The sequence below is a fragment of the Pyrgilauda ruficollis genome, unplaced genomic scaffold, assembly GCF_017590135.1.
Source record: "Pyrgilauda ruficollis isolate IOZ18807 unplaced genomic scaffold, ASM1759013v1 scaffold71, whole genome shotgun sequence".
Taxonomy (NCBI): Eukaryota; Metazoa; Chordata; class Aves; order Passeriformes; family Passeridae; genus Pyrgilauda; species Pyrgilauda ruficollis.
Window position 1 is genome coordinate 3,076,108 of NW_024528933.1, and position 22,616 is coordinate 3,098,723.

General features: G+C 37.7%; 1 protein-coding gene across 13 annotated transcripts in view; it reads left to right on the forward strand.

Moving 5' to 3' along the window:
- Positions 1–17,006, forward strand: part of NFIB (nuclear factor I B) — a 171,055-nt gene extending 154,049 nt beyond the window's left edge. For all 13 annotated transcript variants that reach the window (XM_041485589.1, XM_041485592.1, XM_041485593.1 and 10 more), the window contains one exon: positions 10,378–17,006. In XM_041485589.1, the coding sequence (XP_041341523.1) occupies positions 10,378–10,507 (130 nt within the window). In that variant the 3' untranslated portion in view covers positions 10,508–17,006. The remainder of the gene's footprint in view (positions 1–10,377) is intronic.
- The last annotated feature ends 5,610 nt before the right edge of the window (positions 17,007–22,616 follow it).

Below are 22,616 nucleotides of genomic sequence, written 5' to 3' on the forward strand. Positions count from 1 at the left end.
TGAGGTGGTGGTTGGTTTTGGGTAAAGAATAATTATGTTATTCATAAAGACATTTCTTACTAATTGGCTGGTGTAGTTTTAGCTCACTAACATATACCTGAAGGTAAGATATAAACCATCTTATTTTTCAACTAGATAACAGAAAAGTTAGGGATTATTTACAAAACAAAGAGGTTATTTTTATATGAGCCCACCCTGTCCTCCCCCTACCAAATAACCAAACAATAAACTCCATCAATCTTTTATATATTATTAATTTATTAGATTTTACATCTCTTGTTATATAGTGAATTATGATAAGAGCAGAAGGTATATGTTTACCTAAATAGGCATATAAACTAATCAACATAATTTTGAAACATCAGTTTTCATCTTTTTCATGTACAGGATTATCTGCAGCACTCAACATTGAATGAGGGTTTTCCATGTAAAGCTTGTAGGTTGGGAGACTATCAGATGAAGTATTAGCCACCCACTCATGAAATAATTTAAAATATTTTTTAGAAATGTATGTGTACATGAAAATATATGTACTTCTGAGTAGTTAGTGTAAGTATGTGTATGAGTGTAATTTATATGTCCTATATATGGTACTATGGATTGCTAGAAGTTTTTGGACTTTTGAGTATCAACTTGGAAGGGAAATTACTGAATTTGAATATTGGTGCTGTTTACAAATCTGAGGTTTAATTTCTTCTGGGTGGTTTTTTTTGAAAAATTGTGGTGGTAAAATAAGGCCTTGTCATTTCATTTCCTTATATATTAGAGAGTACAATGGAAAATTAGCTAATGGATTCACCTCATCTCCTTAAGGGCTGTGATTCACATTACAGATCCCCATCACACAGTAATTGCCAGAGTTTTCAATGTACTGCCAGGAGTGAATCCAAACTGAGCTTTTATAGCACAGAGGGGGTGATTTATTTCCCACTACAAAGTGACATTTTTCAGGGCATTGACAGGCGTTAGAAAATTACATCACAACAACCTATCTAGGAACATGCTCACATGGTTTTAATCAGTCGTCACTCGAGCCCCCCTTAAAGCAATGTCAGTAATACTGATAGAAGCACTGTCCTCGTGTTTGGTGAATTCTGTTTTTCAGTACGATCACACAACACCCCGGGCATAAATTGTGAAAAAAAAAAAGAAAAGTGGGGGGAAAACATTTCTATATGATGATCAAGAAAACTTTGGTGGTGAATGAAAGCCTGCTCCACGATCCATTTGCTGTTGTAGACTGCACTGCTTTGCAGATCGCTCCCAGAATGCTGCCTGCCACTGTGGCCCTACCAACTAACACAAGCACTGCCGGAAGAGCTTGGGCACAATTTCTGCCATGGGCATTTCATTAGAGGCCTAGGCTATGGCGCTTGCTGTTGGATTATGTACAGCCTTGAAGGACAAGGAAACAAACAGTTCTGCCTAAGCAGATGGCTTTTAATTGTTGGGTTTTTAAATATGACATTCTTCAAATCCCACAGAAATGAGGACCTAAGAAGACAAATTATACCTTCACAGGCTAAGGAGCAGTGAGCCTTTCTAAGTCTAAAACCAATGTTAAAAACCAAGAATATATTGCAAAAGTAATTGTCACATTTGAGCAAGGAAATATATCCCAATCCAAACAAGTTTCTGCAACTCCAAATTGTTTGATAAATGCTTGATTATGTGATTTCCTTAGATCTCCAGAGCTCAGTTTGATTGTACTCAATTTCACCTTTTACATCAGGTTTTTGTGGTTAAGTATACTGATTTTTCAGAGGGGTTATTGACCTCAGGCAGGTGAAAAATTGGCAGGCCCTCTGTGTTAGCTGCCCTGACTCTACAGATCCCAGGTAGCAGATATGGTTGGGTTGAAAGCTTTGTCAACAAGCATTGTTGGTGAACCACACCTTGGAAGTTTGGGGAAAATGAATGACAAAATACTTCTGTTATTTCCGTGTGTCTTTGTCTTATTAATAGTTGCCTGTCCCACCTCATGGTAGGTACAATGCATAGATTTCAATTTTTTTTGTCTAGTTTTATTTCCTTAGAAAATGATGTATCTGTTGGCATTTAAAAATTCAGGTATAAGACAGTAGTGGTCTGTATGCAAAGGCTGAAGTTCGTGGAAAACAAGAGAATATGAATAATACTAAACAAAAAAGGACCAACAAGCAAGAAAATTTTAGATTACTCATACACCATTTTCTACAAAACCAGAAGACTTGCAGTGAACAGTGATAACAAAAAATAGATTCATACTCTGCATAGCTGAGTTAAACATATAGTATCTTTTAAGGAAATCTTTATATTAAACATTCATAGAGCATCCTAAAAAGCCCAAAATAAAATGGAAAAAAAACCCCATCCCAGTTATTCGGTGAAGTATTTAGAAGTAGTAATTTTTATTTTGCTCCTCATACCAAACCATCTACAGCTTTTGTTTGGATTGGTTTGATTTTTTCATTGCTTACTTAGAACATTTAGGGTACAAATTCTGTTGTTATAGGACATTTTATATTTATTTATAAATGTATTTTTTTTGTGTCTGCTGAACTTTGAACACCATTTAAACACATCAATACTCCAGTACTTTTATGATCATTTAGGTAATTTTTTTGGTGTACATGTGAAGAAGATACTCAAAACCATTAAAAAACCCCAAATCCTTATTTTTTCGATAACGGCCGTTCTGTTTTCCTAGAGACAGAAGGCGAGGGAAAGCTGTGAAAATCTGGAAGGCTCATTTAAAAAAATACGGTCTCAGTCACTACATGAGGGCAGGAGTGTATGCAAAAAGTACACTTAAGAAACAAGTGAGAGTGACAAAAAGTGGGTGTGTGTGTGTGAAGCTGATAGCATGAGTTTGATCCTATGCCTAAGTTACTCATTACACCATTGATGGTATTTCCAATATAAATACTCAAAAAAGCTGGCATGATGGATCTCTCCTAGGCCATGTGGAGTATTTGCAAGTCTTCCACAGACTGTTAGCAACTTTTCATTGCCAAAGTGTACGCTTCAATTCAGCTATCAACAGATGTATTTTTATTTATACTAATTATTTTAACAATCATTCTGCATTAACTGTTTAACATTACCTTTACCCTATCCAGGCAAATGGACTAGGCTAGAATTTCGTGCTTCCATTCTGTTATCTTGACACATCAGCATAGTGCAACAGCTGGCCCATTCCTGGAGATGCTGAGGGGAGCACTGTTCTCAGAGTGCTGAATTTCTTTCTCAGCTGTAGCTGTGGGGTATTCAGCATTCCAAGCATCATTCCTCCCCCTCTCACTCCCCACCCGGCCTGCACCACTGTGTGTTTATGCTAACTGTGCTGATAAGGCAATCAAATGGAATAATCTGATTTATCAGAGAGAGAAGTCAAAGGGGAATTGAGAATGGGTGCATATTGCTTTTGTAGCACAGTATCTTGTACATGTTTGGTATACAGAAAATATATAGCTAAAATTACACAGCCGGCAGTGTGTCTGTGTAATTTTGGCAAACACAGACACCTGTTAGAGCAGTAGTTCATACACTGTGACCTGTGTCCCTCCCTCATTTCTCTCCCAGAAATGGTTTGGAATAAAAGTACCATTTCATTACAATTTAAGAAAAAAAAGGCTGAAGTTTCCTGAGTTCAAAAATATTTAGAGAGAAAATCTAATGATTTGTTATATTTATCAATTTAAATTACTAATTCTAATAGTTTTGCACAACTCTGTAATGCAGAATGATGTGCAAAACATTGTTTGCTCCCCATCCAGGCAAATATCTTCCTAAGAAACACTTCCTAAGAACACTTCCTAAGAAATTAGTTGTATTCAAGCCAGACTTGCATGCTGCCATCCCACAGGAAATGGGTCAGCAATCCATTAAGATGCCATTAGATAATCTAATTTGGAGCTTAATCTCTAAATTAACCATGCTCCATACTTGAAGCATACTTGAGAGAAAGAAAAAAAGTTTATGTTTGAATCGATAGGGGAGCCGAAGCGTGAAGAAGGCTGTTTGTTTTTTCTGTAGCTGTGGTCACGTCTCAAGCCGTCTGGTAACCAGGAGAAACCAGACATGATGTAATTCCAGATTGAACTTGAACTTCAGGGACTTAGAATGGGGGAACAATGGACCATAGGAATCAATAATGTCCATTTTCCACATGATTATGTTTGGAGCTTTAAGTTAAACTTTATGGGAGAAGCAACAAGAACTGCAGTGTGACCAAAATGAATAAGTTGATCTAGAAGCAAGATGTTAAAATAAAGAAAACAACTCCAGTAATAATTTCTGAGCAACACTGCAGATTCCAGCAGAATTAGAAACGTTCTTACTCTGCAGTGAACTGGTTGCCTGTTCTGAGATCTCTTTGTTCGTTTAGGTGGGACAAACTTAATCTTATGTTTCCTGTCAGATGATTTTTGGCAGCTTCTAGGGAAGGAGGAGCATATTATAGAGAATTCCCAAGTGTAAACTGTATCTTTAACCCCTTGGTTACTCCAGCTTCCTACTTCCTTATCATCTTACCTCCAATTGTTTCTTTTGAATCAGTAAAACTGATTTGTTTGGGGTTTATTTTGTTTGTTTTTTATTTGGTACAGTTAGGATTGTCTGCATTATTACTTAGTTATGCTACTTTGATAAACTTGTAGTTATATTTTTTTAAACTGCTAAGGTAAAATTTTTAATGGTTTGAAATGAAAATAGTGATATTTGGGAAAAGAAAAAGGTAGTGCAAATTTGCATGGTGGAGAGTTAATTTTTCATGGGCACCCAGTGGACTCTGGTAACCAAAAAAACACAAGTTGTCCATGGTTTGGCTTGACTTGGTCAGAGCCTCCTCTGTGCAAGTGTATGTTTGAAATCTTCTGTTAGCCCTGCTCCTGCACCAAATTCTCCTACATGAATGGTCCAAAGCACAGCATGGACATGCATGATTTCTCTGGGCTCTGCCTCTGTTGTGGGTATTCTTTTTTAGTAATGGGTTTTGTAGCCTCTTCCCAATCTTTGTGTACCTTTTTGTGTTTTGCTGTCTGTACAAAAAGAAGTCTGCAGGGAATAGAATAAATAATATTCTTATCAGAGATTTCCTTTTCTCTTCTTGGGCATAAATCAGTAGGTCTTTAACTGCTCTGTCTACTAGATGGGTGATATGTGCCTGTTAAACTGCAAAAGTCATCCTAGACTAACCTGAGATACACTTTATACATCTTTTGAAACAAGTACTCAACTTGGAGGTGAAATTTGGCAGCTGTTTACCTATAGGTGCCAGTTCAGAATGGTAGCAGAAGTACTCCATTAAGTAGATGCTGGAAGGGTGGTTATTCTTTTGGCAGAAATGCAGAAGTGGAAATTTAGCAAGGACACTGAGGGTAGCAAAATTGCATTTCCAAAGTTCTTATGATCCAAGGATTTGAAATAGTAAAACTCTCTGTATTTGTGTGAGAGATAGAAGTTAGAGAGATAGAAGTTCCTTGCTTGGTGATTTACTACTGTCACTTCACTCAATATTGATTGAAAGGTATTTTTACCTTTTCCGTCCAAAGACTGACTTTGCAGGCCCTCTTCTACCTTCTGTAAGCTAGTGAGTTCATGTACATGATAGTAAATCTTCCTTATTTGCAAGAAGGAAATACTGCTTTAGATGTACGTTCTGAATGGTAAAATACTCTTACAGAGTTCTGAAACTGTAAAAGAAAGAAAGTAGTAACTGGTGGAAAATAAGAATATGAAAGACCTCCACATTTATTCAGGTCAGATTAGATTTATTTTTTATTGCATTTAGTTAATTGTTTAACATTATTATGCTCTTTATGTTATTATAACCTCTGAAGTGGACTGTATATACGTATAATATAGGCACTACTTGTGGTCTATTCCAGTAATATTTTAATCAGAGGTTCTTGAAACAGCAATTATTATCTTTAAGAGGAAATCATGGCAGAAATCTTGATTGAATTAACATCTGGAAACTGTAATGGAAAGTGTAACAGAGAATGTTAACCCTGTAGGATGCTTGCAGAATCTTCCTTTGCTGTTTTATTGCATTTGAAGAGATAAATACGTTATACTTCCTGTGGATAGAGAGGGAACTGTTGACTGTATAACATATTTGATAGTCTAGCCATGGTGAAGAGAAAACTTCTAGCAGTAGTAAAATCACTTAAAAGTGAGCACCTTCAGGAAGGTGGTCTTGCAACAAAGATGGATCTGAATCTCACAACAGACTCTCATGGTGCTTCTCACATAATTTTCTTCAAAACTTAGCCTTGAGCGGTTTTTTTAGGTCTCACTTCATGTTTCAGTGAAAAGACATTTATATTATAACTTCTGTCAGCAAATGGATAACAGATTTCCTCACGAGTAGCAGGGTGGAGTGTGAGGTAGCCCTGCGTTATTCCACTCATAAAATACAAAGATTTCTTATCTGAAGGGGTAGCCGTGTGGGCATCCTATTAGCTTCTGTGAGGACAACCGCCTTGTCTCTGTTCTGGGCAATGGAAAGAATTTTGGCTTCCCTGGTTGAGGCACTTAGTGGACAAAGGCAGAGTATTGCCTCTGGTTTTGTGAAACCAAGTGCTGAATTTTAACTGGGACTCACACCAACTGCTGGATGGTGTGGTGAAGGGAAAGGTGTTCCCCCATTTCCTGCTCATGGGGGCGCCCAGATGAAGTTTGCTTTGCAGCCAGAAGTATCTGAAATTCCTGCTAGGATGTTCTAAAAAAAAAAAAAATCAGAATCAGTGGATGGTTTCCGTGGCAGAAGCTAAGCTCTGCAATATTCAGAGGCTGGAAGACTAGCAGGGGGACCTTGCTCTTCTGGGCAGTTGGCCTTGCTTGGCTTCATACTGGGGGAAGTGCTGGGGAGCTAAAAAGCAGAGAGTGGCTCATAGGGTAGCTGAAAGTCCAACTAAAGTTGCCCTAAATGTAAAGGGAGATCATGGGAATATTGGATAGACAGCCACATGCATGTAGCTTAGCAGAGCCTGTGTTGTGTGTTTGGTTATTCATGGTTGTGTTGCAGCTGTTCTCAGAGCTCTGTGCTGTGACTAGGGCTGTTTTCCTCAATAGCTTTCATTCACTTTTCTTGCTTTGTCTGCAGTAAGCCCCTGATGGTGGTACCTGGACAGGGGTGGCCCAAGATAGAGTTACATCCACCTGTAGTATGATAATGTTATTTTCTAAACTGCAACCAGAACTCATCAAGCCTCGAAAATAATGGTTTAGGAAATGCCAGCAAACAGAGGGAATGGGCTGTCCTTCCCAGCTGCCAGTGCAGCCAGACTCTGCCCTGTGTGTGTGTGTGTGTGTGTTTAGACCAGGACTTCAGCCACCTCCAGAGGTGGGGAAGGGGTGGCTGTTCCAGCCCTGCAGGCAGACAGTGTGGCTGTGTGTGTGGCTGTCTTGGTCCCACAGGTGCTCTGCTGCCTGCACCATCATCTCTGGCAGAAGGCTTGGCTTTGAGACGAGGGGCTTTGAAACTCTTGTGGGATATACATAGTGTTAACATGGGTGATGTATTACTCCCTCAGGATTCATAAGTAGTACTGACAAATTTCTTGCAGTCTGCATTTTTGTCATGGTCTTAATACAATGTGGGAGGCTTGAAAGGTTTAAATAAACACCTATATTAAACTAGTAGGTCATATGGCAACAACAGTCATATTAGGAACTTGCTACAACTTGTTTTTATTGAGCAGTTTCCATAAAAATCAAGATCCCTGTCTGGTATTTGAAGTATCAGATAAAAATTTCACTGCAAATAGTCATTTGCTTTTAGTCAGCACTGACTTGTTTCCTTCACCCACTGTAGTCACTAGAAGGCTGGCAACTTTGAAACAAAGCAAAAAGTCAAAACTGTATTTATCCAGTCATTGAAATGCGCTGTAAATCTTCAGAAAGATAACCTGGAGCCTGTGTGTTTAGGCTTTGCCACAGAAATTTTTTGATTAGAGTGTTGACCTCAAACAAAATTTATATTCTTTGAGTTAGTGTGTATTTTTTTGAAGTCACTAAACACTGTAAATCCCATGTAACAGGACAGCAAAGAACTGTGCATTAAAAATATATATATATATATATTCAGACAGATACCAAGAAAACAAATCTGCTTGGGTCTTTATTTCATTTATTATGAGTTCTTATTTTTATAAATCCACATGCTTGGAAGCAATTTGCTTAATGTTCATTATTTCAGAATTTATTTCTTAGCATCACTGAAATCCAAAGAGGATTGAAATCCAAAGAAGGAACAAAAAATGCATTTAAAAACAAATAGTGAAGGAAGATGAAGAAAAAGTTGAAACAATTAAGCCAATTAAATGAAATTCTGCTATTTAATTTTTTTCTTTTTGGAACATATTCTTTTCATTATATCATCTTGGAAAAATCTTTCATGCATAACAAGGTTTAAGATTTTGTGAGTGCTTCAAGATTTGTGGTATAACCGTGATTTTTAAATTTCAAAAGGGTTTTTATTTTCCTCCAATAGCAGATTTGTTTTGTAATAGTCAATAGAATTAAAACAACAACAAAAAATCAAACATATTAGCTGATCTTAAATTTTTGAAATCAGCAATTAAATAAAAAAATTCTGATAAGCTTAAGATGCTGCAGACTTTTAAGTGTCCTTCAAGAATATACCCAGTTGAAGAAAGAAAACCAACAGCCTTATTGAAAAGTATTTGTACTTCAGAAATTGAAAACATTAAGATATTAATATTGTATTTTCTTCATGAAATAAGATTAGTCCTTTGCCTTTGGGAATATGGCCATTGTTGAGACAAGGAGTTCAGGAACTATTTCCACTTTTTTTTGTGTGTAAAACATAGCACCTGAAATTAATTGCTAGGAGTCAAAATAGTAAATTAGCAAGTTTAGAAAGGTTAGTATTTTCAAAGTGAAGTAAATGACAGAAGCTGTTTGTATTTTTTTTTAATGTGAAAGACCTGAGAGACATGTCCCCTGGAATTCACAAAATAAGTTGATCACTTTTCAGCAACTGAAATGATTACAAAAGGCTGCCAAATGAAAAGTAATTATGTCATGAACATTTGAAATATATAAAAAAGGTCAATTTTCCTCTTTATACCTGATGCCACAAAAGTGCATCTGCTTGTCCAGGAAGAGAGTTGTGAAGAAATGGGCCAAAAGATATAGAGGGAAGAAAACTTTTTGCCTCCACAAAACACATGTTGAAGGGCTTCAGATGTGTTATCAGGAAGCTCGTTAGCCTGATCCCAAAATATAATTCCAAGTAAGCACTTATGTTTGTGATAAACACTGGAAAAGCTCAATACAATGAAATGCAGAGGAAGGGTGTGTTTGCATGCTGTATGTCCAGTGCTGGTATTAGCTCTTTGGCAGTGATGCTGACTTAATGATGCTGTTTTTCCTCTGAATAAATGTGACAAAACTTTCTCTGAAGTCATAGAATCATATGGCTTAGGATAGTTTGGTTTGGATTTCTGGGTTGCCAGAGCCACATCTAAGGAAAGGGCTGCTAAGGCAACTGGGTACCGAACACCAGCAGATGAGACCCATCTTTGAGTATCCGTCTTGCAAGTACTACAGACTGGTGCCTGGTGAACCTGTGAATGCCATTGGGACTTCAGTCCTTAGTGACAGAGTTCTTTTAAAATGGTGACTTAAGTCCCTAGTCATTGAATTGTCCTTGAAAGTATTTTCTTTCTCAGAGGCTTGTTGAAAAAAATTTGGTACTCGCTGTTACCCTCGACTCACAGCTACCCTTGGCTGCAAGTGTTTAGATGATTGGATCCTGTGTTAGCTGGTGTTTCTGAGACTGACATGCTTAGGGACAATTTTTTTTTAAAAAAAACCAGGGTTTTTGAACATAAAAGTCCTCTGTTCTTATGGGCATCCATACATCTCAGAGGCCCATCTTGGGATGGTGTTGTAAGAGTGGAGGAAATCTCACAGGATGCTGAACCACTGAATCGTTATGCTACATTCTTGAAAAAAGAACACCTGTACGCTGTGGTATATTTCACTAGCTCTTACATGATATCCATTACACTATATAGTGTCATTTGTATGGTTTAATTGTGTCTGCTCTATATGTTTGCATCTGGCATTTTTGGGGGGTTTTCATAAATAAACAGACCACTTAGTGTAACTCAGGAGTCATACAACTTGCTACTGAATTCAACACAATTATTATTCTTTCAAACATCTCATACTTTCACAAAGAAGACTAGGAAGTAGAATCTCAAGTTACATTCACAAATTTTCTTTCCAGCTTTATCTTAAATGGTGCTATTATTAATTAATATTAGCTGGACCTTGATTCAAATTCATGGTATATGTGTTTAATATATGTTTTTTTCTCTCTCTCTCTTTCCCTCCTTGTCTCTTTCCCCTTTTCAACAGTCCTGGTACCTGGGCTAGCTTGGTTCCTTTCCAAGTATCAAATAGGACACCGATCCTGCCGACAAATGTTCCAAATTATGGTTTGAACATAATTGGAGAGCCTTTCCTTCAAGCAGAAACAAGCAACTGAGGGAAAAAATTAAAAGCAAAATTAAAAAAAAGAAAAAAGGAAAAAGAAAAGAAGACAGTATGAGAAAAGAACCTGAAGAAAGAAAAACAAAAATAGACCAGCAATTGCATCTCTTACAATCACTAATTCTCTTACGGTTGAAACTGAAATGATATACAAAGGGTCGATGATATTTCACTGATGAGTAAAATGCAGCTCCTCCTAAGTAGCCTTTGTTATATGAAGTCCGCTGGGAAATAGATGTTCTGTCTCTGACAATATATTTTAACTGACTTTCTAGATGCCTTAATATTTGCATGATAAGCTAGTTCTGTTGGTTTAGTATTCTTGTTGTTTACGCATGAGATCACTATTCCTGGTTATCTCACAAAACAAAGGCTAGGCAGCGACAGCAGAGCTGCAGGAGGACAAGGGCTGTGAGCCAGCCATTTTCTCAACAGTCTGATTTCTAAATGTTTTAAAAATAAGCTCTGTAGCCTTTAGTTATCAGTATGGATTTATTAAACTTTGGCCCTTAATTCAGCCTTTTTCTAGTGTGTTATGCAGTTTGAAATTTTCAATCAGTATGAACACACAGGCTCTATGGAAGAAATGCCTCTATGCAGGTAAAAGTGTTATCTTCTCATGCAACAGTAAGAAAAGAAAAGGAAAAAAAATGACATTTCCCCAGTAAAGAAACACTTACAGAGGCAAGTGCAATTTAAAAATCATATCTAAGAGGTCATCACTATAAGTCCTTCAGCCCTTGGACTCTAAATTGAGGGGATTAAAAATAAAAATAAAAAATTACTTTGAACAAACTTATTTTTCCCCTCAGTTTTTGAGGGCATTAAAAGGCATTAAGTCAAGACAAATCACATCCTTGAGAATAAGAAATCAATGGAAACACAGCACTTATATTGGTTTAGCTGCTGCCTCCACAGAGGGGTAGGATTTATTTATTTAAAGTTACTTGTTGCATCAAGAACCCATAGGGTTTACATGTTTCTGTAAAATCTACATCATAGAGACAAAGACATAGGCAAATCCATGTCACAAGGGCAAAGCTTACCGTTTACAAACTGGTAATACCAGGATGGGGATATGTTGTATTTAAATAATGCACTCTTAATGTAAGTCTAATTACAGGGTGCTGTAAACTTGCATGGTGCTTTCAGAAGTTAGCCTTGTTCAACAATTTTCACATATTGACAGAAATATAATGTGCATGGGCAGACATTTTGCCTCTATGTCTCTTTAAAAATTTAAAATACTCTTTCCAGTAATCCTAATTTGCACGAAGATATAATGTCCACATTACGTGCCTTGCCTTGAAATCTAAAAAATGGAAAAAAAGAAAAAAAGGAAAAAACTACAAAAAAATTGACATCACTACACTTGTTTTGCTGCATTTATTATAATTTTAAATCTTTACCATTTTTATGACAAAATATTTTGTACTCCAGATGCGAAAAATGTGTGACATCATGGATTTTTTAGACAGTTATACCTTTATCTCACATTTATAGAGCATATCATGGCTGTGTATAGTTGCCGCTTAAGAATTGTAATCGACCAGCAATATTTTCAGTATTTTGGTGTTTTTTCTATTAACCTTTCATGTTTTTCATCTTCCAATTAATATTGGGGGGAGGGGATACAAATTTATACGAATTATGCAATACCAAGTTTTGCCTATGTAGGTAGTGCTTTTAGCTGTATTGGTTATTATAGGTAAGTACACAGATTTAAAAAAAAAATAATGTATGCTTTTTTTGTTTGTTTTAATTGACCAAAGTGGGTACTGCTATTTTTGCAGTGTGATGAGGTCCTTTTCTGTACTGAGAGGTGGACAGGGGATTTTTTTTTATACATACATATATATATATTCTGGGGTGGGGGGGGAGGATTTTTAACACTTTACAGTGTAGCTGTGAAGCAGTGCACCCTTAGCCAGGCAAGGGCTGCAAAGCAACTGTTCTGCCTACTGTGACAAACTTTCAAATAGGTTCCCTCTTTTTAACTTCCCACCTGGGGTGCAAGCTAAAATCATTTCTGGATTTAAAAATAAATAATGAATTCTGTTGGAGGCAGACTTGACTTGAGGAAATTGGTTTACTTCAAGGTTTTTTCATGAGAAAGAGAGACAAACAGAGAAAGAGGTCAAGACCCACAGTGAGATGAATCCTTTTCCATTCTTTTCCTTGCAAAGATAATGCATCCTGAAGTGTTCATGTTAGAAAATGTTTTTAACTCAGAATGACAAAGACATTTGCTTTGTCTAGGAAATGCAAGTACAGAATTTTTGCTGGCATAGTTCCACTGACTCCAGTGGACTCTGGAACTGCTCAAGCAGAGAATTTGCCCCCCTTATTCTGCTTGACTTTTTTCCTGTACATAATTTTTTTTATATTCCACTCCCCTCTCACCCCACCAAGTTTCTTAATTCAGCATTTGAATTACAGTTTTCAGCCTGGTTGGGCTATATCAGAAGTTTGCAGTCTTCTCATGGAGATCAGATGGAGACCTCTGGGGTGCAGTGGAGAAGGAGTTTCTTTATGCAAGGAATCAGACCATGGTGGAAATAAAAGTGTGTTTCCAGTAAAATCCCATTTTGCAGACCAGTAATGGGCCTGTTGCTGGTGATCTCTTACACACAGGGGATCCTTGCAATGTATGGCTCAACACAGGGTGAAGTTTTTTTAAAGGACAGTCTTCTACTGGGGCGAAAGCAGAGGAGCATGTAGATGTGGATGAGAAGATTCATCCCTTTGCAGTTGTCTCTGTGTTTTGGAAGTTTTCCTACCCTGGAGCAGTACCAGAGGTGCATCTCCAGCAGCAGCCACCCCAATGAGCCCTGGTCAGTCCCTTCTGGCTCCAGCTGTGGTTAAGAGCAGTAGTGGTGGCACATCCCCATGTCTCCAGGAGGAGAGAGTGTGTAGGCAGGGCTTGAATGGCTACAGAGATGGGAATTGTAGGAAAAGAAATATTTGAGATTTAGCTAAACTGGAGAAAAAAAAAAAAAAAAAAAAAAAGAAAGAAAGAGATAAGACACCGACACAAAAAGGAATGTGGGGTTCTTTGGTTCTCTTTCAGAACCCTTCAGTAAGTCAATTTGTTTGCTAAGCACATGGCAAAGTCTGCTAAACCCAAGCACAGTCCGCATCAGGCTCTGGCCTGGTAAAACAAAGTATGTGTTTTCCTCTATACATGTAATGATACAGAGCAGTTTGGGGGCAGAGCTGTGCTGAGGGCATATCCTTGATTAGATCCATTAACAAGCTGTTCCCTGAAAGCTTTTAATACCACACTGGGACAAAACTGGAACAACTTCAGGCTTCAACATGAAATATCCAGAATGGTGATTGCCTTTTGTAGGAAGAAAGATGCCCTTAACAGAGATTTTTTTTTAAGGCCTCCTGTATGAAAAAAAATTGAGCTTAAAGATGCAATTTTTTAGAGAAGTAAATTTCTTCTTTAAACTGGGTTATTCAGCAGCTGTGGGTTTTTGTCACCTCCCTCTCTAACAGAAAAGCCTGCTTGGAAGATAATGAACTTTTCATTTACTGTATGCTTGGTTTTAGGTTGGCTTTGTTGGTTGTTTTTTTTTTTTTTTAAGCTCGGCATTTAAAAGATTAAGATAAGATTGAGAACTCAAATCCAGTCTCTGGCCTCCTCCTTCACCAGGAAGTGTATTCTGACTAAATTGAGCCACCCCGTTCTATGTGCACTGTTCTGCCTTTATTAAGTTGCTTTGCAGCCCTGGCCTCATGGCTGTGCCACTGAAGTGTGTTTCCCCTGGAGTGACATGAACGCTTGAGGCTTGACTAAGGAAAAAAAAAAGGCAGTGAAGGAGACTGTACATAAAGACATGGCAAAAATATTAATTATAGCAATATAGTTGTGGGGTGATGTTCAGGTGGGCAGCTCCATTGAAAATATGTGAATGAGTTTGTGAAGCTGCAAGTAGCAAGAAGAAAGGATGATCTTCTGACTAAACCGCCTACCTTGTAGACAGTAATTTGTACACTGTATAGTTTTGTTAAGAATTTTTTTTTGATTAAAAAACCCTTGTTTGTAAAGCTAACTTTTTAACAATTATAATGGAAATGCATTTCCATTTTTAAACAAGATTATTCTTTGTTTAGAAACTGGACTTGGGTTAAAACTCTCCAGTTTCTTAATTTATGTATTAAAAAAAAAAATCTGTCCATGTTAGGAGTTATTTCGCATATTCCTGTGCTTGAAAAGCATAGGTTACTAATCCTTTAAAAATGTAAATGGAGAAAATTATATTTTATGAAGGTTATTTTGTTGTATTTAGTATTGGAAAAGTTGGTTTTCAGAGCATTTCAAAATGTTGGAAGCACCACTGTCTTTTTTATTAGTATATATGGCCTTTAGCAAAAGTTTTTGTGGTAGTTACATGATGGTATTTAAGATTAGGTTCACAGAGCTATTCAGGATAGGCAGAGAGCTAAAACAGTACTTAAGTCTCACACAGCTGTGTCCTCAGGGAGCAGAATTTTGGATTTGCAACTTGTAGCTTCATAAGGACTTAATGAAAGAGATTGCACAAAGACATCTGTGGCACCGGAGTGTGTTCTGTACCTAAACCTAAATTATATGTACTGTGTGAGATTATGAAGGCTGCAGAAAGTTATCCCATATTCAGTGTACATTTTTCACTTTTAATGAAAAAGCTCTCTAATGTTGCTGGCAGTAAGGCCCCAAGCATGACATCCTTTATGGTTTACATGATCCTATCAAGGTCTTTTGTTAATGTTAACCAGCTGTATGCTCCTGGATTTTTTAATTGGGTTTCTATAGAAAACATTAGGGAAAAAAAAAAGATAGATAGTAAAATACCATGCCAGCAAATCAAGTTAAACAGGAAAGGTTCAAAGCTGAATGTTCTTCTCCATGCTGAAGGAGCCAAAAACCACCTCCTTCTTATTTGCACTTTCTGCTAGTTCCCCAGTTTTATTAATTCCTCAAAATTGTGTGGGTGTGGTGGAGCACTGCAGTTGGAGGATAACACGGACCACTGATTTTGCCCTTTAACCCTGCACAATGACCTTTGCATCAGCCAAACTTATTGCCATGACAACTCTTTGTACTGTTTCCATGCCACAGCTCTGTTGGTCACGTTGTCAATAGTAAAGGGGACAAGTTGGAGACGGTCAATTTTTACAATTTTTTTGTTGCAATTTTTTCTTCAATGGTTGTAAGTAGTTGTTTGTTTTTGTTTTTGGTTTTTTTTTTTTTTTTTGTTTGTTTGTTTTTTTTTTATGATAAAAGGGTTCACTAGTTAGTACTCTTTAGAAATATCTGTGTGTTGCAATTCAGATGTATGTTGAATTTGTGAAAAGGGCTTCAGTGCCACTAGCATCATGAATAGAACAAGCCTTTGATACTTTCATTGCATGATACCATAACAGTAAAACAAAAGGTGGCCTAAATAAATGGAGAGCAGTGTGAGCTAGTGACACTAAAGCCAGTCTTTGTATTACTGTATTTTTGACAGAATGATTTTGAAAACTGTGCTACAGGGACTGATGTGGCAAATGTATCTCTATATGCAGAAGGAAGTTTTTTAAGAAGTATGGCTTATTATGCATTTTCATTGAGGGCATTGAAGTTGCATGGACTGATAGAAGTTGATGCAAAATGAGAAAGAAACAAAAACCAGCAAAATGTTTACCAAAAAACTCAAACAAATGAGCAGTGCCTGTTCAATTTCACAGTCTCTGTTGAGTTCAGTTGTAAATATGTTTCAGATAACATTTTCTTCAAAAATAATCTCTACAACATTGTAGAATGTGAGGGGTTCCTCAGTCCCAGGCATAGGCTTCTCAAGAGCTGCATTAGATTATGTCTTCATCAAGCTGTTAATTTGTGCTTATATCATATAGAACTTTTAGTAATCTGGGAAGAGGCACCCCATCTCAATGATATTTCTCTGAGAAAACTTTTGTAGGGCTGTGTGTTTCTTTAGATACATTTAGTACAACTGTAGGTGACAAGTAGTCAGTTATTGCTTGCTAGCTACATACCAGGGTTGATCCATTTTAAAACTTTTGGCATTTTTTCCCACACTGTAGGCCACAAATCCTGAAGGTTACATTTTAATTAAAAAGAAGGTGCGTGCAGAGTCTTTGTGTAATGAACCTTCACTAGTAAGATGCATTACAGTACAGCTACTTTATTTTGGAATTAAGGCCCTCTGGCATCAGACCTGATTTTAGCCTGAGTGTTAACAAAGGTTTTTATTGTGCCTGGTTGGAGGATAAAGTGTTCTTTCTGGTACTTTTTTTTTTTTTTTTTTTTTTTAGGTTACAAATGAACTCAACTGCCACAAGTTTTAAACTGGTGTAAATCAAGCTTGACTTAATGTGATTGTTACTGTTATATCCAGCCTATACTGCTAGCAGCTGCTCATACTGCAGTCAATTACTGGAAGCGGATATATTTCCTATGCAAAAACTGTTTAAACAATAAAAATGAGCTATGCTACAAACTTGGCCTTACGTTTTCTTTTCTGTCTCTAAGAGTCGTAATTGGTAATATCTCAGAAACAAAACTTAAACCTTGTAGCCTGATAGCACGGCCCAGCTTATGGAGTCCTGTGTATACTTAGTTTAGATTTAACATGTTTGTTTGCATACATTTGGGCTTAACTTACTTACACTGAAAAGGGAGGAAAACAAGAGCAAAAGGAGATGCAATCAGGTAATCAGCTCAATTTAAATTTTACGTTTAGTTTTCATCATGTTCAATCAACCCTAGTAATTATACAGGTGATCTTGATGCCAAACTGATTTTTGCTTTTATATTCTTCACATATATTCACATACATTTTTCACATATATGCTTTTTATATTCTTCACATATATTTGTAGCTCTGTAGCTTATTATGGTATAACTATATAGATTTGTGCTAGCAGTTTCCTATCCTGTTTGACAGGCCCTAGGCCCCTAGGCCCCTATCCTGTCTTGCTTCTTCTGAGAACCAAGGTTGAGACACACTCCTGTAAAGAACTAGCAAGGAAGGGAGGCTTCTGAAGAGGGCAGAACCAAAAGGGGAAATTACCTCAACACCCGTTTTCTAACTGGGGATTCTTGTCAGTTGTGCTAATTTTCTAAACTTATAAAACTGTATTTGCTCTATGTCATGTGTGCATCTTCGGTATACTTTCGGCATGTACTTCAGCTTTTTGTGCACCTGAGGGGACCCTTCATAAAAGGTAACTTCATTTTTATCACCTAATTGTATCTGGCTCATGATTTTAGGGACCAGAAAAAGGTATCAATCTGAATTGCATCTCCTGTGATGTAAGATTAGGCATGATAGCAGAAGGTCAGGAGACCTCTTTTTTGTTTTAACGTTATTGATTTGTGACAGACAGTCAATCTTTGATTTTGTAGCTATCTTCATGATTACATTTTTGTTGAATAAAAACAGAAAGATCCAATCTTCCCAAAAATCTTCCTGAAGCCAGGAGCGTTTTATATTGGGTCAAGATCTTTAAACTCTACAAAAGAATTATTTTTCATAAGTGTGAATCAGATATACATATGGGATGTTTCATCCAGTTAATGTTCTGGGAAATAGAAAGTTTTCTTCTCAAACCACTAGGATTCCATAAACCAGTATCAACAGTTAGCAGGTAAAGTGAATATGGTCAAAATACTTGTGGGATAGTAGTGTAAACATTTAAACTGGATTCTATATAAACAATAAAATTTTGTCCCACAGTGAAGTGAAACAGCTCTCCATATACTTAGATATAAGTATTCTTCAGTTTCTAGAGCATAAGCTTTATCCAGCTGCAACCAGTAGTGTGAAAAAACTACTGGTTTGTCAACACAATGACCATTTATTAAATGCACTAATTTTTCTGAGACAGGCCCTTTTCTGTGTGTGTGTCTTTCCAAAAAAAATTGTCAGGCATGAAAATTTAGGAAATTGAAATTATTTTTCCTGCTGGAATTTCATTGAATGGTGTCATTTGGTCATGATTTGAAGACTATATTAAGGCCCTCAAGTTCCATGTTTAAAGCTCCAAACCAGAAAACTTTATTGAATAACCCAGAGACAATTAAATTCAGCCTTGCCTCTCCTTTCTGATATAAAACTGCCCTACTTCTCCATCCACTTTTCAGCCTGCTGCAAAGCATGCCAGTGATGGAGTGTGCAGAAATCCTTCAAGACTTTGATCTCCCACTCTGAGCATGCCAACTCTATGGTGACACTGATGCAAACTGCTGGAAAGAGAACCGCAGCTGCCTGAGACTGCCAGTGCCACAGCCAGGGCTGCAATTGCCATGCTTAAGATACACAGTACAGTGTCCTAGAACACCAGTATGAAAATAGCAGGAAGGAGAGAATGCAAAGAGCATGATTTGCAACTTCGCAGTGATACAAAAAGAGGAACACTCCTACTTCAAGCCTTTCTGCTTTCCCATTTACAAGATTTTTGACAAGAAATGGACAAACAATTGGTTTTTTTCCAAGTCCAGTGTTAAGTTGTGTATTTTCCCATGAGCTTAAAAATTATAATTTAAAAAGAACATAAATCTTGACACCAGATCCAAACACATGCACAAGCAACAAAGTAGAAGTGTGCAGTGCCACCACAAAGATTTTTACTGATCAGGTCATTACATGAAGTTCTGAAGTCTTTGCTATATCTGGGTTTCTTTTTGAGTCTTATCATAATTTCTGTGCTGGTTGCAGATTTAAATTTGCACAGAAAAACTGTTGGTCAATCAGTTTCTGATTTCTTGGGTAATGGTTAAAGCAAACATTGTATTAGCATCTTGCTTGTAAGCCTCTGCACATGGGCATCCATTTGTTTAGGATGTTCCCCTGAAATTCTGTTTCTTTGGATCTGTTCTTCTGAGTGCTATGGGACTCTTGGGAGTGTTTAACTGCCAGTATCTATCTGAATCACCTCCAGGAGTGTTTATGACTACAAGGAGGTTATTGAATGGTCAGGACTGAACCAAATTTTGTCTAGAATATGCTGGAGGGAAGAACATTGCTGCTATCCAGGTGATTCTCACGTGCTTTGTCACATCTCCACTCAAGAGAGCTGCAGCCTGAAGTCTTTCTGGTAAGGTAACTACAGGACTGTTTCACAGGATTGTTTCATAGATAGGTTGTATAAGTCACTCCAAGAGATGGTGTCCACTCCAAGAGAATTATGTCCACTCAGATTTAAGAACAGAGTCCAAACTAAAGCAAACTGTTGGCATCGTCAGACTTTGACAGACATAAGCAGGACCTAACCAAGATCTTCATTAGAAGAGTTATCCTACTTCTGCCTGGCAAATACATCTTTATAGTGTTCACTAATAGTTTATTTAAGGTCCTTGGCATGAGAGCAGCCACTATTACCAAGGCCATTACCCAGAAATGTTGATGGACTGAGCTGCTGAGTGCTCTGAAGAGCTGAGCAAGCATTCAAATGTGTCTTGAACTCAATTTACCTTTTATGGCATTCACCATTATGTTGTGCCCTGGTCCACTTTATTCTTACTCTGTCATATCAGTATGGTCTCCAGACAAAGAATGGAATGAACAACGTTACAGGACATTGAAAAATATGAAACTTAAGGAAAAAAACAATATATGGGAATCATAAGGACACCACCAGTCTTTCATATCAACATTCTCTTACAGTGGGTGTCTGCACATGCTGTTATGTGGTACCTAAACAGAACATGCTGCTTCAGAAAAGAGAGGGATTGAGGAGTAGGTGGGACCTCTCCTCTGGAAAAACTGACTGATGCCACTGGGAGTCAATAGAAATCCCACAACTGATTTTTAAAAAGTCTTATTAAAGATACCTATATGCTTGCCAAGGCACCTTAATTGAGGTGAACATGTAATTTTTTTTTTCCCAGGCCTTAATATGTATACCTTTTTTTCTTTTTTCCCCTGAGGTGGGTGCCTTAGGGTGAAAGCAGATGTTCAAAGCAGAAAATAATAGTTTCTGCAGCTAAGATGGTGATCACTACTAAAACAGTTGTCTCCATTGGCTATATTTAGATGCACTGCAGCTGCCAAAACCAGCTCTCATTGCTGTGGGCAGACAGGCAAGAAAGTCTGATCCACCAAAGACTGGGGCAGGGGTAAGAGATATATCTCTACATAACTGACAAATCAAGCTCTACAGCACCGTGAAGCTGGAACCATACCAATTGTAAGCAGCTGTCTATTAAATTTTCAGAAACTCTCTGATCAGATAGTTGCTGATGTTTCAAGAAACAAATGGTGCCCTCAGTTAGAGCGCTGAAATGCCACACAATGCAATGAGGTCATCCAAGGGTAGGTGGGGGCTTTAGAGCTGGAACACTTCTCAGGCATTATTCTGGTTGTAAAACACCTCTCTCTCAAATTATTTGAGATTGAAATATTTCCCTTCATACAGTTTTCTGTTGAAGTACACTAGAAAAATGTCAAAGTTACTTACAGTGGATTTGTTTCAGACGAGAAAACACTGATTTGTGATAACCATTAGAAACTGAGTGTATTTTCTGTTTCATGGAGACAAGAATACAAAGATAAGGTTGGGGGTTTTTCTTGGTGGTTTTCCCTTTTGTTGTCTTTTTTTTTTTCTTTTTCTTTTTAGATGGCAGGATCTCCTCCCATCCTCAGTCCCTCCTTTTGAAGGAATGTGAGGAATATAGGAATTCACTTGTATCCAATACCTAAAATACCTAATGTATTCTAGTTTGTTTTTACTTTGAGCAGGAGAGGAAGACCTACACCACAGTGCTCATAAAATATACTCAGTGATAAGAAAATTAGCTAAATATAACATGATGCCTCCAAGACTCAGAGCTTGCACAAGTTGGAAATATTAATATGTGGACTGTGGATGAGTTAAGACACTTTGGAGGATGTGAAAATAAGGTAAGCAGATGATGCAAAAAAATTTGATACAATCAGATGTTCACCTGCTAAACTTCTTTATTTAGTGCCTTCTGGGCATGCTAGGCTAGCATCACACCAGGATGACTGTCCCTTTACAGGTGCCAGGATCTCCCTGCTCAGGAGGAGGCAGCAGCAAGAGCTATGGGGTCCTGGCAAGCCTGAACTGGTGTGTCAATAGGAAGCTCCAAGAGTGCTTGCTGTGGATGGTGTGTTCCTTTAGGATAGTGGTTTTCAACCTTTAGTCCAAAGAAATCTTGGGGATCTTTGGAACACTTATATAGAGGAGTTGAATAGGGAAGATAAATTGAGTGATAAAATGATGACCAAGTAGCTAGTTTTCCTGTCACATCATGACATTTTTAAGGATAAATGCAAGACCCCTTCACAGCAGTTTTTTGTTTTATAACCCTTCTGTTCAGACTTGTGATGTTTCAGGCAAAGAACAATGTGAGGAACAGAAACCCTGCTATCTAATACATTTACAAGTTAATTCACTTTGAATTTTAATAATTGTTCACAGTCTCCCAGGAAGATGATATTAGGATAAAACTAGAGAAGGAAGAGTCTTGTCCTGTGCTCAAGGATGAAATTTGGCTTAGCACAGCATCTCACATTAAAACTCTCTATTCCCAGTGTTCTAGGGACTGAAGAGATGGACAGCTGACATATCCAGACTAACAGCTACCTTCATAAACAGCTCCTGCTGCCAGTCCTGTCCTTGTCTTTCCATGAGCTCACAAGGTTCTTCTCCAGTATGCTGAGTGAACCCCCTTCCCTTTACCCTAATTATTTACCCTAATTCCTCAATTAAGCATTACTCTTCTTCTTGCCTTTGCCCCAATTCTTCAGTTGTTAAGGTTCCTTATCTCAGCCTGGTGTCAGTCAGAGGTTCCCTCATGCCGTGTGTCCTCCTTGTCTCTCCTGAGGACAAAAGGTGGTAGAGTTGGATCACTCTGCCCCAAGGAGAGAGGTGGCAAACAATGGGTGAGCAGGAGCTCAAGTAGGATCCCTTTTCATCCCAAGGAGCAGTAGAGGGACAAGAGAGCACCAAGAGCACCTGCAGAGATGACAGATGTCCTACCCTCTTCTTCACTTCCAGTGGCAGCAATTCTGCAAGGATTAGCTATGTAACAGCGCCACTATATCAGAAGACCATCTCCAGCCCAACTCAAGGTTGTCTGACCT